Source organism: Rhinopithecus bieti, unplaced genomic scaffold (genome assembly GCF_001698545.2).
Source record: "Rhinopithecus bieti isolate Rb0 unplaced genomic scaffold, ASM169854v2 scaffold_15296, whole genome shotgun sequence".
In the NCBI taxonomy this organism is placed as follows: Eukaryota; Metazoa; Chordata; class Mammalia; order Primates; family Cercopithecidae; genus Rhinopithecus; species Rhinopithecus bieti.
This window is the reverse complement of record NW_016809075.1, coordinates 3415511-3431893: the sequence shown is the minus strand read 5'-3', so window position 1 is coordinate 3431893 and position 16383 is coordinate 3415511. Positions and strand designations below refer to the sequence as shown.

The window sequence follows — 16383 nt, the reverse complement described above, 5'->3', positions numbered from 1 at the left end:
AAAATTTATTTATTTATTTATTTATTTATTTATTTATTTATTTATTTATTTATTTTGAGACAGAGTCTCACTCTTGTCACTTAGGCTGGAGTGCAGTGGTGCGATCTCGGCTCACTACAACCTCCGCCTCCCGGGTTCAAGCGATTCTCCTGCTTCAGCCTCCTGATTAGCTGAGATTACAGGCTTCTGCCACCACATCTGGCTTAATTTTTGTATTTTTAGTACAGACAGGGTTTCTCCATGTTGGCCAGGCTGGTCTCAAAACTCCTGACCTCAGGCAATCCGTCCACCTCGGCCTCCCAAAGTGCTGGGATTACAGGCGTGAGCCACCGTGCCTGGCCTGTATCTTTTTTTTGAGACGCGGTCCGGCTCTGTCGCCCAGGGTGGCTGGAGCACAGTGGCACAATCTCAACTCACCTCAACCTCTACCTTCTGGGCTCTAGCCATCCTCTCACTTCATCCTCCCAAGTAGCTGGGACTACATGTGCATGCCACCACACCCAGCTATTTTTTGTATTTTTTGTAGAGATGGGGGGGTGTCCCTATATTGCCCAGGCTGGTCTCAAACTCCTGGGCTCAAGCGATCTACCTGCCTCGGCCTACCAAAGTGCTCTGATTACAGACATGAGCCACCCTGTGAGGGCCACGGCCTACTTTAACAGTTAATGGAGTAGATGCTGGCGTTCAATGAACATTAGGAATTTTCATCATTTTCCATAACAATCCCCGCAGCTCTGGAAATGGGACCCAGGAATTCTAATCCTTCTCTGTCCAGGGCAGATCCTCCTCACAGCAGAAAAAATCTGGGGACTGGGGGAGTCAGTCCCTCTCTTTCTCTCTCTGGCCTTTGGAAACTGCATACATCTACCCGGTTCCCCCAGCCCCAGAAGGAAGGAAGGATACATCCTGCACGATGCGCTGAGTGGCTGTGTTGGGCGACTGTGAGTCTTTGAGCAGCTGCAGGACCTGCTGCAGGCCCTGCTCGTCTGGCTGCCAGTCCATGGCGCAAGGCAAGCTGCGGGGGTAGGGGCCGGGGTCAGCGCTGGGTCTCTGGGGCTCTGTGTGAGACCCAGGTGGAGCCCCTGAGGCCGCGGTGGCCGCATGACGACGGGAACGCCCTCGACGGACAGGCGGAGGCCTCCGATCCACGCCCGCCCAAGTGCGGGGTCCCCGCCAGCTGCGCCATCCTCGGCCGCGCAGTCGCGGGCTCGGGAGCGCGGGAGGGGGGATGTGGAAGCGGGCCACAGGCGGCGGCGGCGGCGGCGGGGCCCGGCGGATCCTCACGGGACCCAGCGAAGAGCCCTCGTCCCAGGGTGGCCCATGCCGCCGACCCCGGCTCCGAGCCCGAAGGCTTCTACCTCCCTCGCAGCGGCTGGGCGAGGGCCCAGCCGCCTCCACATCCAGGGGCCCCGCCCCAGACCGTGATAGCGCCCCGGCCCCCGTGGTCTCTTCTGTGCAGGCACAGTCCCTGAAGAGTCCCCTTCCCCCGACACTCGGCCCTTAACCTCTGCCAGATCCCAGAGGCCTCCTGCCCTAGTCCAATTTCTGAGCTTCCCCAGATGCACCGTCCCAAGACGATCGTCCTGATCTCGCCTGTCCCCTGTTCCTGCCCTTCAAGCTCAGCGGAAGCCAGATATCCCTCTCTGTGGCCTAGCCAAATTCTAAGAATTCCCCTTAATCAGGCCCAAAGCAGTCCCCAGATAAGTCTCTGTTGCCTCTTCAAATGAGAGCCAGCCAAGCCCGGCCAACCCACTATAGGAGCCCCCTGGACAGATCCCAGTCGCCTTCCCCAATCAGGTCTGGCCAAGGCTCTCCCTGAAATCCCCTCCGACCCAGTCAGCAGTAACCCCTGCTGACGGATCTCTGTTGCCTCTCCCAGTCAAGTTCGGCAGAGCCCCCCACCACCTCGTGTCGGTAACCCCCTGGCCCTATCCTTGCAGCCTCCCCCAGTTCGGCCTGGGTGAACACCCCCCGGGGCATTCCCCTCAACGGATCCCAGCGACGCCTCGAAGTCAGATCCAGGAAAACCCTCTAGGCCGAAGTCTGACGCCCCTCCCTGTCAGGGCCCAACAAGCTCCCCTCCCCCCTCCCCGCTCAACTTTTCAGTGCGGCCTCCCCCAATCAGACCCAACCAAGCCCCACCGAAACAGGCCCCTACACACACCCGATCCTCGCGACGTCCCCCAGTCAGGCCCCAAGCAGTCCCCAGACGCTTCCCCCAATCAGATCCCCTCCAGCCCGACCCCAGCAGTCCCACTGGCCCTCTTCTTGCTGAGCCCCGACATGGCCAGGCTCCGAGGCCCCACCCCCTAAGCTCTGCTCGGTTCCCCCCTCCCCCGCCCGACCCGTTCTAGCAGCCAGGAGGATCGGGCCCAACCGGGTTCCCGGCCTTTCCCGGTCGGGCGCGGCCCCGACGCCCGGGCCGCGCGCGGCGCAGGCCCGGTGCCCGGCGGGGGTCGACGCAAGCCAGGGCCAAGAGGGTCGGGCTGAGTGAGGCCCACTTACCCGGCCCCGGGCAGCAGCGGCGGCAATTCGCGCTGCGGCTTCTCCAGAGACTCGCGCGGAAGGAGGGAGCCAAAGAGAGAGAATTAAAAAAAAAAAAAAAAAAAAAAAAGAAAAGAAAAAAAGAAAAACGCGGCCGTAGGTGAGCCGCCGCGGCTCCCGTACTCCGTTTAAACTGGTCCTGCCGAGCCAATCGGAAGGTTCAGCCTTCACATGTGCCCTGGCACTTGGGAAACCCGGGCTGAGACGAGGCCCGGTCACGTGACGAAAGAGTGGCCCTTTCTTTGGCCTCTCTAGCCGGCCGGTCCTCCCAGTGTCTCGTTTTCCTAGCATTTTACACTGACCTGACCGCAAGCTCTTTAGCTGCAACCAGGAGTTTGGTAGCGCGTGGGGACTTTCTGTGTGTGATGGATCCAGGAACCCCTCGGCCACAGCCAGCGACCTCCTTGTCACCTTCCTCCACTAAAATTGAAATGTGCCTCCCTTCCCCATCCAGAGGTACTTGGGAGGAGTACGCTGTGTGCGCGCAAGGAAAGAGTTGAGCATGGTCTTTACAGCCCAGAGACAAAGGAAAGAAAGCAGGACAAAGTAAGTGCCTGAGATAAGCCGGATTCCTACAGAAGCCTCCACCAATTTTTGCATTATTTTCCCGTACTGTTTTGACAGTTTTTACAAGGAGATAAAAAAAGCCACAAGGATATAAATTTTTGAATAAAACGAAATGAACTAATAAAATAAACTTTGAACCAGGCCTCATCCCTTTCCCTACCTGAAGTTGAATGAGGTGGAACAGCGCAGGAAATTCTGGCAAGAGCAGGGTCATGAAGAAAGAAATCTTCGCGATCCTTGCGACGTCTGAAGACAGTAGGGCACCGTTTTTCCTTCTCGAGAGAGGAGCAGATGGTAAAGGGCTGGAGACCCTGGAGCGTCCTGGTTTCCCCTCCCTGTCCTGCCGATAACAAAGTGGGAGACCTCCTGCCACTTGAAGCCTCAGTTTCCCCACTTGTCAAATGGGTAAAAGAGCAGTTCGCGCGATTAGAGATCATCCAAGTTAAGCATCACCTGGCCAGCTCTAACTTGTCCCTTAAAAACGTGGCTTTACCCTCCAAGGCTCAAGGCTGTTCTTTTACTGTATTCAGCCCCTCCCTAAGCCGATATTTAATGAATTCACCGGCTCTAATCCCAAAGAACAACCCAGCCCTGATCTGAGGAACTTTTTGACCCTCGAGAGGCACAGGTCAATTTCTGCCCCTGCCTGAAGGAGGGGAACAGCTATCTCAACCCACTTGCCGTAGGCAAAGTCAGTCCCGGCTCCGTTCATTCATGAAAAGCAAGTACTGGGCCTCCAAGGTTAGGGAAGTGTCGGCAGGCGCCTAACTCCACTCGAAGAATCGCGGAAGACACCCTAAAGGAGCAGTTGGGATTCCGAGGTAGCTAGTTGCGCTGGACTGAAACCTGGGCTGAGAAACACGTGCAGAAAGCCGCCACAAACGCATGCGTAAAGGCCTCCCTCTCCCCCACCCTCCGATAAACCCTGGAACTACAAATCCCGTCCTGCCACGCGCCAGGGTCGCCGCGCTTTGGGGTTTTGGCTGAGAATCAAATTGGGAGGAGGGTCTCTAGACCAACCGAGGTGCATGGGGAACAGAAGAGTGAGACTGGGGAGCTGGGGCTGGATTGGGGGTTCCTGGGGCGGATGTGAACGATAAGAGCTTTCTGGTCAAATCTGGGGGCTGCCCCAGATAAAGATCAGATGGGGAGCGAGTTTGGGATGCAGGAGACAATTTGTTAAGGTTCACCCCCTTCATATAATATGGCAAATTTCCAGCGGCCCTGCGCAAGCCTTGGGGCAGAAGAAAGTAGCCCCTGCTGCATGTGTGGTCCACATTGTTGGCCCTCGTGTGGTCACGGAATTTTTTCTTCCTCTCCAGCTGGTGAATTTGAGTGCTGAATCAGGACAAGGTTTTGGGTTTTGTTTTTTTTGTTGTTTTGTTTTCTGTCTCTTTTGTTTGTTTTGTTTTGTTTTGAGACGGAGTCTCACTCTGTTGCCAGGCTGAAGTGCAGTGGCGCGATCTCAGCTTATCGTAACCTCCGCCTCCCGGGTTCAAGCGATTCTCCTGCCTTAGCCTCCTGAGTAACTGGGATTACAGGCATGTGCCACCACGACCTGCTAATTAGCCACGCCCAGCTACTTTTTTTTTTTTTTTTTTTTTTTTTTGGTATTTTTAGTAGAAATGGGGTTTCACAATGTTGACCAGGATGGTCTTGATTTCTTGACCTCACTCCGCCCGCCTCGGCCTCCCAAAGTGTTAGGATTACAAGCGGGAGCCACCGCACCTGGCGTTTTTTCTTTGAGACGGTGTCTCTTCCTCATTGTCCCGGCTGGAGTGCAGTGGCTCAATCTCGGCTCACTGCAACCTCCGTCTCCGGGTTCAAGCGATTCTCCTGCCTCAGCCTTCCGAGTAGCTGGAATTACAGGCGTCTGCCACCATGCCAGGCTAATTTTTTGCATATTTAGAAGAGACGGGGTTTTGCTATGTTGGCCAGGCTGGTCTTGAACTCCTGACCTCTGGTGGTCCACCCGTCTCAACTCCCAAAGTGCTGGGATTACAGGTGTGAGCCACTGTGCCCAGCCCAGTGTTTTCCTATTTCTTTATTTCTGAGACAGTTGCGCTCTGTTGCCCAGGCTGGAGTGCAATGGTGGGATCTTAGCTCACTGCAACCTGTGCCTCTGGGGTTCAAGCTATTCTCCTGTCTCAGCCTCCCAAGTACCTGGGACTACAGGTGCCCACAACCACGCCCGGCTAATTTTTGTATTTTTAGTAGAGATAGGGTTTCTCCATTTTGGTCAGGCTGGTCTCGAACTCCCGACCTCAGGTGATCCACCCGCCTTGGCCTCCCAAAGTGCTGGTATTACAGGCGTGAACCACCATGCCCGGCCTATTTTCCTATTTCTTAAGCACCTACTGCATATCAAGCAGTTTCCAAATGTTATCTCATTAACACCGGGTGCAGTGGCTCACACCTGTAATCCCAGCACTTCGAGAGGCCGAGGGCAGATCACAAGATCAGGAGATTGAGACCATCCTGGCTAACATGGTGAAACCCCGTCTCTATTAAAAATACAAAAAAATTAGCCAGGAGTGGTGGCCTGCGCTTATAATCCCAGCTACTCAGGAGGCTGTGGCAGGAGAATTGCTTGAACACGGGAGGCAGAGGTTGCAGTGAGTCAAGATCATGCCACTTCACTCCAGCCTAGGCGACAGAGCGAGACTGTCTCAAAAAAAAAAAAAACAGAAAAAAGGCCAAATGTTATCTCATGCAAATCTCACAACAGCCCTATGCCTGGCAAACTTAGCTCAATTAGAAGCACTCCATGCCAAAAGAAACTCACAGAATTGATGTCCAACCGGCCGGGCACGGTGGCTCACACCTGTAATCCTAGCACTTTGGGAGGCCGAGGTGGGCAGATCACCAGGTCAGGAGATGGAGACCATCCTGGCTAACACGGTGAAACCCCATCTCTACTAAAAATACAAAAAAAAATAGCCAGGCATGGTGGCGGGCGCCTGTAATCCCAGCTGAGGCAAGAGAATGGCGTGAACCCTGGAGGCGCAGCTTGCAGTGAGCCGAGATCATGCCACTGCACTCCAGCCTGGGTGACAGAGCGAGACTCCATCTCAAAAGAAGAATTGGGGCCGGGCACGGTGGCTCACACCTGTAATCCCAGCACTTTGGGAGGCCAAAGCGGGCGGATCACGAGGTCAGGAGATTGAGACCATCCTGGCGAACACGGTGAAGCCCCGTCTTTACTAAAAATACAAAAAAATTAGCCGGGCGTGGTGGTGGGCGCCTGTAGTCCCAGCTTCTCGGGAGGCTGAGGCAGGAGAATGGTGTGAACCGGGGAGGCGGCGGAGCTTGCAGTGAGCCAAGATCGCGCCACTGCACTCCAGCCTGGGTGACAGAGCGAGACTCTGTCTCAAAAAAAAAAAAAGAAAGAAGAATTGGTGTCCAACCACGAATCTGAAATGCGAGACAAACGCGTTCTCAATTTACAACAGCCTCCCTGCTCGAGCCTCTCATCACACTGTCCCCGGAGTTCAAAGGTCAGCACTTACCTGACTTAACACAGTTCCCAAACAACTTGTTCACCCTGGGAAGCACTAGCTGTTTTAAACAATGGCAGGGCAGGGTTAGATTCTATGAATATTGCCCTTACTTTAGAACTTGACTCTAGAGATGCTTCCCTATTTGATAGATGAAGAACCTGAAGTACAGAAAGTCTAAGTGACTTACCCAAGATCACACAGTCAACAGGCTCTAGAATAGTTTGAAGCCAGGGCTGTGTGACTCACCAAAACCTGGATTTCATTCTCCTCCCTCTTCAGACTTTTCTAAGGTCAGAGCGGGTAAGTACTGTAAAGGGATGTGCCTGGGCTTTCAGCCTCTCCTGCCTCTTGACACTAGAATAGAGGCTGAGATGCTGCAGGGCGACCTACTTCCCAGGCTTCTGTTGCTTTTTAAAGATCCAGTCTCTGCTGGTGGCTTTGGGGGAGGAGGAGGCAGGGATGGCTCCATTACCTTCCTGTGTTCCTTCCCCCCATAGTCCATCCCCAAGGCCAAAGTCACACCTGAGCTAGCTCCCCAAAGTAGGAGGGAGAGACCTTTCTTTTTCTTTTCTTTTCTTTTTTTTTTTGAGACAGAATCTCTCTAGTCGCCCAGGCTGGAGTACAGTCTCCTGCCTCAGCCTCCCAAGTAGCTGGGACTACAAGCGCCTGCCGCCACACCCGGCTAATTTTTTGTATTTTTATAGAGACGGGGTTTCACCATGTTAGCCAGGATGGTCTCAGATCTCCTGACCTCGTGATCTGCCCGCCTTGGCCTCCAAAAGTGCTGGGACTACAGGCGTGAGCCACAGCGCCCGGCCATGGGAGAGACCTTTCAGCCCACGTGCAAACTAAAGTAGAAAAACCTTATCGTGTGTTAGCAGGAAGTGAAACAGGAGGTATCTATTCTTTTTTTTTTTTTGTGTTTTTTGAGAAGGAGTTAACTCTGTCACCCAGGCTGGGAGTGCAGTGGCCAGATCTCAGGCTCACTGGACAAAGCTCCGCGCTGCCCGGGGGTTTACGCCATTCTCGCCTGCCTCAGGCCTCCCGTAGTAGCTGGGACTACAAGGCGCCGCCACCTCGGCGCCGGGTAGTTTTTTGTATTTTTTTAGTAGAGACGGGGTTTCAGTCGTATAAGCCGGGATGGTCTCGGAATCTCCTGACCTCGTGATCCGCCCGCCTCGCCGCCCCAAGAGTGCTGGGATGTACCAGGCTTGAGCCACCGGGCGCCGGGCCGGCCCGTATTCTTTTTTTTTTGAGATTTGAGACAGAGTCTCACTCTGTCGCCCAGACTGGTATAGTCACTGTAACCTCCACCTCCCCGGTTCAAGCAATTCTCCTGCCTCACCCTCCCAAGTAGCTGGGATTACAGGCGTGCGCCACCACCCCCAGCTAATTTTTGTATTTTTAGTAGAGATGGGGTTTCATCATGTTGGTCACGCTTGTCTTAAACTCCTGACCTTGTGATCCGCCCACCTACCCACCTCAGCCTCCCAAAGTGCTGGGATTTTAGGTGTGAGCCACCATGACAGCTAGGTTGTTTTTTTTTTTTTTTGAGACAGAATCTCACTTTGTTGCCCAGGCTGAAGTACAGTGGCACGATCCCGGCTCACTGCAAGCTCGGCCTCCTGGGTTCCCGCCAGTCTCCTGCCTCAGCCTCCCCGAGTAGCTGGGACTACAGGCACCCGCCACCACGCCCGGCTAATTTTTTTTTTTTTTTTTTTTGTATTTTTAGTAGAAACGGGGTTTCACCGTGTTGGCCGGGATGGTCTGGATCTCCTGACCTCGTGATTCGCCTGCTTCGGCCTCCCAAAGTGCTGGGATTATAGGCGTGAGCCGCCGCGCCCGGCCTTTTTTTGTTTTGTTTTTTGAGACGGAATCACTCTCTGTTGCCCAGGCTGAAGTACAGTAGCACGATCTTGGCTCACTGCAGCCTTTGCCTTCCCAGATTCAAGAGATTCTCCTGCCTCAGCCTCCCGAATAGTGAATAGCTGCTATTACAGGTGTGTGCCACCACACCCGGCTAATTTTTTGTAATTTTAGTAGAGACGGGGTTGTACCACGTTGGCCAGGCTGGTTTCAAACTCCTAGCCACAAGTGATCTGCCCGCCTTGGCCTCCCAAAGTGCTGGAATTACAGGCGTGAGCCACCGCGCCCAGCCAACTTTTACTTTTTCTAGCAAGAAAGTTCTTGCTATATTGTCCAGACTGGTCTCGAACTCCTGGGCTCAAGTGATCCACCTGTGTCTCAGCCTCCCCAGTCACTGGGATTACAGATGTGAGCCACCATTCTGGGCTGGGCGGATTTTTGTCTTTTTGGGTAAATGACTTCACATAACATATGCGCATCATTTGTTACAAGAGTAAATGCCCCACCCCAACCTCCACAGACTGCATCTGGCAAATCTGAGAGCCTGTGGTGTGCCAGGACGGGCCCACCTCAGCCCACTTCCAGGACCACAGCCCTCTGCCTTCCACCCTCTACTTGCTGAGGCCGTGTTTCTCTGAGTCTTGGTCCTCTTTTGATTGAAAGTGGAAGGAGGGGCCAGGCATGGTGGCTCATATCAGTAATCCTTAAGGCGGCAGATCACTTGAAGTCAGGAAACTCTGGCTCTACCAAAAAGATAAAAATTAGCCTGGTGTGGTGGCACACTCATGTAGTCCCAGCTACTTGGGAAGCTGAGCCAGGAGGATTGCTTGAACCTGGGAGGCGGAGGTTGCAGTGAGCCGAAATCATGCCATTGCACTCCAGCCTGGGGGCAGAGTGAGCCTATCTCAAAAAAAAAAAAAAAAAAAAAGAAAGTGGAAGGAGGGGGCTGGGTGCAGTGGCTCACACCTGTAATCCCAGCACTTCGGGAGGCCAAGGCAGGAAGATGGTTTGAGCCCAGGAGTTCCCGACCAGCCTGAGCAACATGGCGAGACTTCGTCTCTACAAAAAATCACAAAAAAATGAGCCGTGTCTGATGGCACATGCCTGTAGACCTCACCCAGGAGGCTGAGGTGGGAGGATCACTTCGGCCCAGGAGGTTGAGGCTGCAGTGAGCTGTAATTTCACCACTGCACTCCAGCCTAGGTGACAGAGGGAGACCTTATCTCAAAAAAAGAAAAAAAAAGAAAGTGGAAAAGGGCTCAGCCCTAAGCTGGGTAGGACTGCCAAGGCTGCTTAGCTGCTGCCATTCCTGCCTGGGAAGACTGGGGTGAACCTATAGCTAGGGGGTCCCCAGCATTGCTCCAGGTTCAGCAGGTTTGAGTTGGGAGGCAAAGGCATCTTACCTGTGTGGGTTTGGAGAACAGGTGGAGCCAGGCAGCTTCTGGCTCCAACAGCATGCACAACGGAGCCAGGAGGAGGGCATGGAAGGGCTGGGAGGTCTGTGTCAATGATCATGTTCTGCAAGGTTGGACAGAGAACCCCCTCGCCCTCTTTCTCTTGAGGGTGTATGCATATGGGACAGACTCCAGCCTTCCTGGAAGGGCTTCAAGTAGCTGGAGGGCTGAGTGGCCTTTCCCCCAGCAGAGCACACAGCCTCACGGAATTCAGCTCTCAGCATTCCTCACCTCCTCTGCTACCAAGATACGGTCCCCTCCACTCCCCTCCCCAGTCTCCCAGGTTCTACCCTCAGCCCCCTTCAGTCTACTCCCCACAGGAGCCAGAAGGATCCCCTGAAGATATAAAACATACGATGTTGCTACCTCAAATACCCTCCAAAGCCTTCTCCTCACTTAAAATCCCGGGCATGACATGGTGGCTCAGGCCTGTAATCCCAGCACTTTGGCTGAGGTGGATCACCTGAGGTCAGAAGTTCGAGACCAGCCTGGCCAACATGGTGAAACCCTGTCTCTACTAACAATACAAAAATTAGCCAGGCATGGTGGCCGGCGCCTATAATTCCAGCTACTCGGGAGGCTGAGGCAGAATTGCTTGAACACAGGAGGCGGATGTTGCAGTGAGCTGAGATCGCATCACTGCACTCCAGCCTGGGTGACAGAGACAAGACTCCGTCTCAAAAAAAAAAAAAAAGAATAAAATCCTGGGCCGCGAATGGCTCATACTGGTAATTCTTGTACTTGAGGAGGCTGAGGTGAGAGGGCTGCTTAAGCCCAGGAGTTGGAGACCAGCCTGGGCAACAGAGGGAGACCCCATCTCTACAAAAAAATTTAAAAACTAGCAGAGCGTGGTGGTGTGAACCTGTGGTTCCTGCTGCTTGTGGGGCTGAGGTGGGAGGAGGCCGGGAAGTCGAGGCTGCAGTGAGGCAGTGAGCTGTGATCGTTAGCACTGCACTCCAGCCTGGGCGACAGAGCAAGACCATCTCCCCCACCCCAAAAAAAAAAAGAACAAAATCCTGAATTCTCCCCTTAGAATCCATCCGTCCTCCTCCTCACTTATGAGGCCTCCATCAGGCCCAAGCCCTCTACGACCTGGCTATTCCTCTGCCTGGGACTCTGTCTTATCTCCCTCAGGACTCTAATCAAATGTCACCTAAAAGACATACCCCCTTCCTCCCTAGCTGCAAAAGGGCTTCCCCTTTTTGTTTGTGTCTGTCTGCTTCTGTAAGGGCAGGGAGGGTGTGGTCTGCTGTGTTCCCAGCTGTCGCCCCGGAGCCTTGCAGAACCCTGGCACATAACAGATGCTCCTAAGTGTCTGCTGAATGCACAATGCAACAGCTTCGGCCCAGCCAAAATGGAACTGTGAAGAGAAAGTGAGCCTAAGGTGGCATGGTGGGGATGCAGCAGTGAGGGGAGATGGGTCTTGGGGAAAGTCCAGGCCTACAGGAGGGGATGTGCCCCTGTCCTTCCTACCCCCTCCATATCCTGCTCCTTACCAGGCCAGACCCAGGCTTTGACAGGTACAATGCCAGCTACCAGGGGAAGGCTTAGGTCCAACAGCGCAAAGAAGACAAACCAAGCACACAGCTCCGGCACTAAGTCAAGTTCTTTACTTCCCAGAAGTGATGGCTAAGGGGAGGGAGGAGGGTGAGAAGAGGAAGAGAGAAAGAGCCAGAGAGAATGAGGAGGTGAGAAGGGGGGACAGTAAACCACTGTTCTATGAAGTCTCACGAGGCAAGTGCTCAAGGTAAAAAAAAGAGTCCTGGAGAATCGTCCACGGCTGCGGGAAGCATCTCGGTTTGCTTCTGCTTTTAAGTCCTCTCGGGGAAGGCTGCCACCGCTGCCACTGCATTAAATAGTTATGTACATCGCAGAGAGTCCCAGGCCATGGGCAGGCGGGGGAGGGGCGTCATTTCACCAGGGGCCGAGTTTTATCATCGTCACCGCACTGGTGGGCTTTGTACTTTTTCACTTCTGCCATGTACTTGGCCCACGCGTCACCTTTACTTGTTAATACCTGTGGAGGGGATATGGGTTTGGGGGTGCCAGGAACCAGGGTCAGGACTGCCCTGAGACAGCTGACCCATTCCCAGTGTCACCCGGCGGAAGACTCTGGGTTTGAGCTCAAGATTGTAAGTCAAGTTATCTGGGGACCCTCCTATCCTGCCAGGCACACTCAGCAAAGGCCTGGATACCAGACAGGGAGGGAGAAGGCTGGGCACAAAAGCTGGAAGGGAAAGGCAATGTGGGTGGCCCTCCTGCACCCAGCCGGCTCACCTCATCCTCCGTCTTCTGCTTCTTGGCTACTATTCCCGTCTTGAGGGCTAGTTTGTTCCCGCCTCTGCGTTTGCCCACCTGGGTGAAGGGACAGAAGACTGCAACGGTTACAGGAGCCGGGACCGCCCTTGGCGGCGCTGAGGCCCACTACACCTTCCTAGCCCGGCCTGGTGGCCCGTCCTGACGCCGCGCCCAGCTCCGCCAGCCGGCCGACCTGCGCAGCAATCAGAGAGGAGCACACGCGACTCAGCGCCTGCCCTGGGCCCGCGGTGCCCTCCCAGGGAGCAAGAAGAGTGCCCACCTCAGTAGGGACCAGCTCCGTCCTCACTTTCCATGCCAAGGCCTCACCCTCCCTAGCAGGGACCACAAGAGGGGGCAATAGCTCCCTTTATTGAGCACGTACTGTATGCCAAGCCCTGTGCCAAGTGCTGCGGATGTATCATCTCCTTCCATTTTCACAGCTACCCTAAGATGAAAGTTAGAACCACCCCCTTTTCGACCAGGCACGGTGGCTCAGGCCTGTAATCCCAGCACTTTTGGAGGTGGAAAAGGGGGGATCACCTGAGGTCAAGAGTTTAAGACCAGCCTGGTCAACATGGTGAAACCCTATCTCTACTAAAAACACAAAAAATTAGCCGGGAGTGGTGGTAGGCGCCTGTAATCCCAGCTACTCGGGAGGCTGAGGCAGAATTGCTTGAACCTGGGAGGAGGAGGTTGCAGTGAGCCAAGGCTCCAACACTGCACTCCAGCCTGGGCAAGAGCGAGACTCTGTCTCCAAAAAAAAAAAAAAAAACAACCACCCCCTTTTCCTAGATAAGGAAAGTCTTTCAGAAGGAGAAGTCATGCTAACAACAAACAATGCAGCTGATTCAGGGTCAGGTGGGTCAAAGCCTCTGGACAGCATCCTTAGACATCAAGCAACATTGCCTTCTCTGTGCCTAGCCTGGCATGGCCTCTTTGAGGGTGCAGCCAAAATAGACCCTCAATGAACAAATGAAACAGATGCAAGAACTGCTACACCCATTCATTAAGGGATACTTAGCCTCCACTCGCAGGTGTCACGCCAACCCTGGTCCTGACGTTTTTCCTTCCTTACCCTTTCCTCAAAGATAGTCTTCCTCTAGCCTTTCATCCTATATCCCACCTTCTCCCATTGATTGAGGGCTTCCTGCGCTCCAGGGGCTTCAACAGGCTTCACAGACAACCAGGCATTCAGTAACCTGTGCTGCTGGGACTATTTCCATTTCTTTTTGTTTGTTTGTTTTGTTTTGTTTGGAGACAGAGTCTCACTGTCCAGGCTGGAGTGCAGTGGCACGATCTCAGCTCACTGCAACCTCCACCTCCCAGGTTCAAGTGATTCTCCTGCCTCAGCCTCCCGAATAGCTGGGATTACAGGTATGCACCACCATGCCTGGCTAACTTTTGTATTTTTTTTAGTAGAGTCGGGGGGGGGGTTTCACCATGTTGGCCAGGCTGGTCTCGAACCCCTGACCTCAGCTGATCCGCCCGCCTTGGCCTCCCAAAGTGCTGGGATTACAGGCATGAGCCACAGAGCCCATCCTGCTGGGACTATTTTACACTGTTTTTTTTTTTAAGATAGTCTCTTGTTCTGTCATCCAGGCTAGAGTGCAGTGGTGCAATCATGGCTCACTGCAGCCTGTATCTCCTGGGCTCAAGTGATCCTCCTGTCTCAGCCTCCTGGGGAGCTGGAGCTCCAGGCATGTGTGGCACCATGCCCAGCTAATTTTTAAATTTTTTTTGTAGAGATGGGTTTTTGCCATATTGTCCAGGCTGCTCTCCAACTCCTGGGCTTAAACGATCCACCCACCTCAACCTCCCAAAATGTTGGAATTACAGGTGTGAGCCACTGCACCCAATCCACGCTCATTTTTAACAAATGAAGAAACTGAGGCTTGGAGGGGTTACATCACTTGCCCAAAATCACACGCAGCATCCAGAACTAGAGCCCCCAATCTATTAGTCTCAAGTCAACACTTTTTCCTCCATGCTGCAGGGATTTGATCTTAACACTACAGACATGGCAAGCTCAGAGCCAAAAATCAATATATGCCCTATTTACTTAGCCCAGAGTTTCTCAACCTGGCACTAACATTTTGAGCTGGATTATTCTTTGTTTGGGGGTGGGAGGGCGCTGCCCCACGCATGGTAAGAAGTTGAGCAGCATCCCTGGCCTCTACCCATAGATGTCACTAGCACCCCCTCCCGCAGTTCTGACAACCAAAAATGTCTCCAGACTTTGCCAAATGTGGGGGTGGAGGGAACTGCCCCAATTGAGAACCACCAGTTTAGCCCTTCCTGGAAGACAGGCTCTGTGCTAACCACTTTTCCAGGATCACCTCATAAAACCCTCACCACATCAAGAGATGCGATGATGTCTATTTTTGCAACTAGGGAAAATGAGGGTAGGCCAGCCCAGAGGCTCCAGGAAAGCAGCGATCTTGTCTGTAAGCTCACCACTGCATACCAGCATCTAGCACAATGCCTAGCACGAGGTAAAGTGCTCAATAAATGGAGGTTGGTCGAATAAGATACAAGGAAGTCAAGTAATTGTCCTAGGTAAGTAATTGTCCTTACACAGTACGTGGTCTGAGTCTAACGCATATAGCTCAGAGTCCAGACTCAATTTACCCCTTTTTCTCACAATTAGTGGTGGTCCCATGACCCAAGGTCCTGGTACCACTCAAACAGGAATCCCGATATCCACGTTTCCTCACTCTCCACAGTACTGATTCCAAGGGAATTCCTCAGCTCCCAGTTCCCACGGGTAGGCTCCTGTAGTCCCCACTCCCGCCCCCAGACCCCAGCTGTCGGGAACCCAAGTTCCACATCCTCAGCGGGTGACCCAGACGGGCCCCTCATTCAGAACGGAAAGTGGACCGTGGTCCCGATCCCCCTTCACGGGCCCCTACTCCCGCTGCCAGGACAGGCCGTGGCGCCCGCCCCCACCCCCACGGCTCCTTACGAAGCTAAGTGTGGAGCCCGGACCGCCCTTCCTCTTCGGATCCCCGGGGCCAGCGGCGGCGGCCGACTGGTCGGGTCGCTGCGGACCCGGGGGCGGCTCCTCCTGCCGCTGCCGCTGCTCCTCCTCCATCTTCCGCTTGAACAGCTCCAGGAAGCTGCCATCGTTGGCGAACAAGTTCACGCCGCCCGATACGGGGCTCGAACCCGCGCCCGACACCTCCTCGTCCCCGCTCTCGGGCGACGTCCCCGGTCCCGACTCAGCCCAACGGCTCCCGCCACCCCCACCGCCCGCGGGGCCCGGCGCCTCCCGGGCTGGAGGCTCCGCCCGTCTCCCTCGGGCAGCCATTTTGTCGCCAGGTGCCGCGCAAAGGACTCTGGGAAGGCGGCTCCGGCCCGGCGCTTGGCGCCCGACTCGCCTCGTCCGGAGTAATGCATGCCGGGAAGAGGGGTCCGGGCCTCTAGCGTCCGCAGCGGGGCGGGGTGAATGAGGGAATCAACCCGAAGGGGCGGGGCTACGGGGAGGGGCCCCCTTCTCGCGGGTTTTTTTTGTTTGTTTTTTTCTTTTTTTTTTGAGACGGAGTTTCGCTCTTGTTGCCCAGGCTGGAGTGCAATGGCGCCATCTCGGCTCACCGCAATCTCCACCTCCCAGGTTCAAGCGATTCTCCTGTCTCAGCCTCCCGAGTAGCTGGGATTACAGACATGCACCACCACGCCCGGCTAATTTAGTATTTTTAGTAGAGACAGGATTTCTCCATATTGGTCAGGCTGGTCTCGAACTCCTGACCTCAGGTGATCCGCCCGCCTCGGCCTCCCAAAGTGCTGGGAATACAGACGTGAGCCACCGCGCCCGGCATTGTTTTTTAAAAATTAGAGACAGGCGCCTGGCTATATTACCCAGGCTGGTCTCGAACTCCTGGCCTCAAGCGATCCTCCTGCCTTGGCCTCCCCTCCCAAAGTGTTGGGATTACAGGCGTGAGCCATCGGGATCAGTCTTGCTGTTTTGTTTTTGTTTTTGTTTTTTTGTTTTGTTTTGTTTTATTTTGGAGACAGAGTCACACTCCGTTTCCGAAGCTGTAGTGCAAAGGCGTGATCACGGCTCACTTCAGCCTCGACCTCTCAGGGCTTAGGTGAGCCTCCCACCAAAGCCTCCCGAGTAGCTGGGAAAACAGGCATGCGCCACTACGCCTGGCTTA

General features: G+C 54.3%; 2 protein-coding genes across 6 annotated transcripts in view; both read right to left on the bottom strand.

The window, feature by feature from the left end:
- The window catches only part of TNPO2 (transportin 2), a 25899-nt gene extending 21911 nt beyond the window's left edge, over positions 1 to 3988 (bottom strand). The window contains exons 1-3 of one of the 5 annotated variants that reach the window (XM_017888425.1): positions 3789 to 3988; positions 3272 to 3386; positions 904 to 1015 (exon numbers count right to left, since the gene is read on the bottom strand). In XM_017888425.1, coding sequence (XP_017743914.1) covers positions 904 to 1002 — 99 coding nt within the window. In that variant the 5' untranslated portion in view covers positions 1003 to 1015; positions 3272 to 3386; positions 3789 to 3988. Of the gene's footprint in view, positions 1 to 903; positions 1016 to 2164; positions 2322 to 2505; positions 2745 to 3271; positions 3387 to 3788 lie in introns of those variants that run through there. The other 4 variants (XM_017888423.1, XM_017888422.1, XM_017888426.1 and 1 more) reach the window with 4 other exon arrangements.
- A 7531-nt stretch (positions 3989 to 11519) lies between these two features.
- Positions 11520 to 15648, bottom strand: TRIR (telomerase RNA component interacting RNase). Its single transcript, XM_017888421.1, has 3 exons — positions 15192 to 15648; positions 12209 to 12286; positions 11520 to 11948 (listed from the first exon to the last, which is right to left on the bottom strand). The coding sequence occupies exons 1-3, from the start codon at positions 15534 to 15536 to the stop codon at positions 11841 to 11843; spliced, it is 531 nt and encodes a 176-aa protein (XP_017743910.1). The 5' UTR covers positions 15537 to 15648; the 3' UTR covers positions 11520 to 11840.
- Between the last annotated feature and the right edge of the window lie 735 nt (positions 15649 to 16383).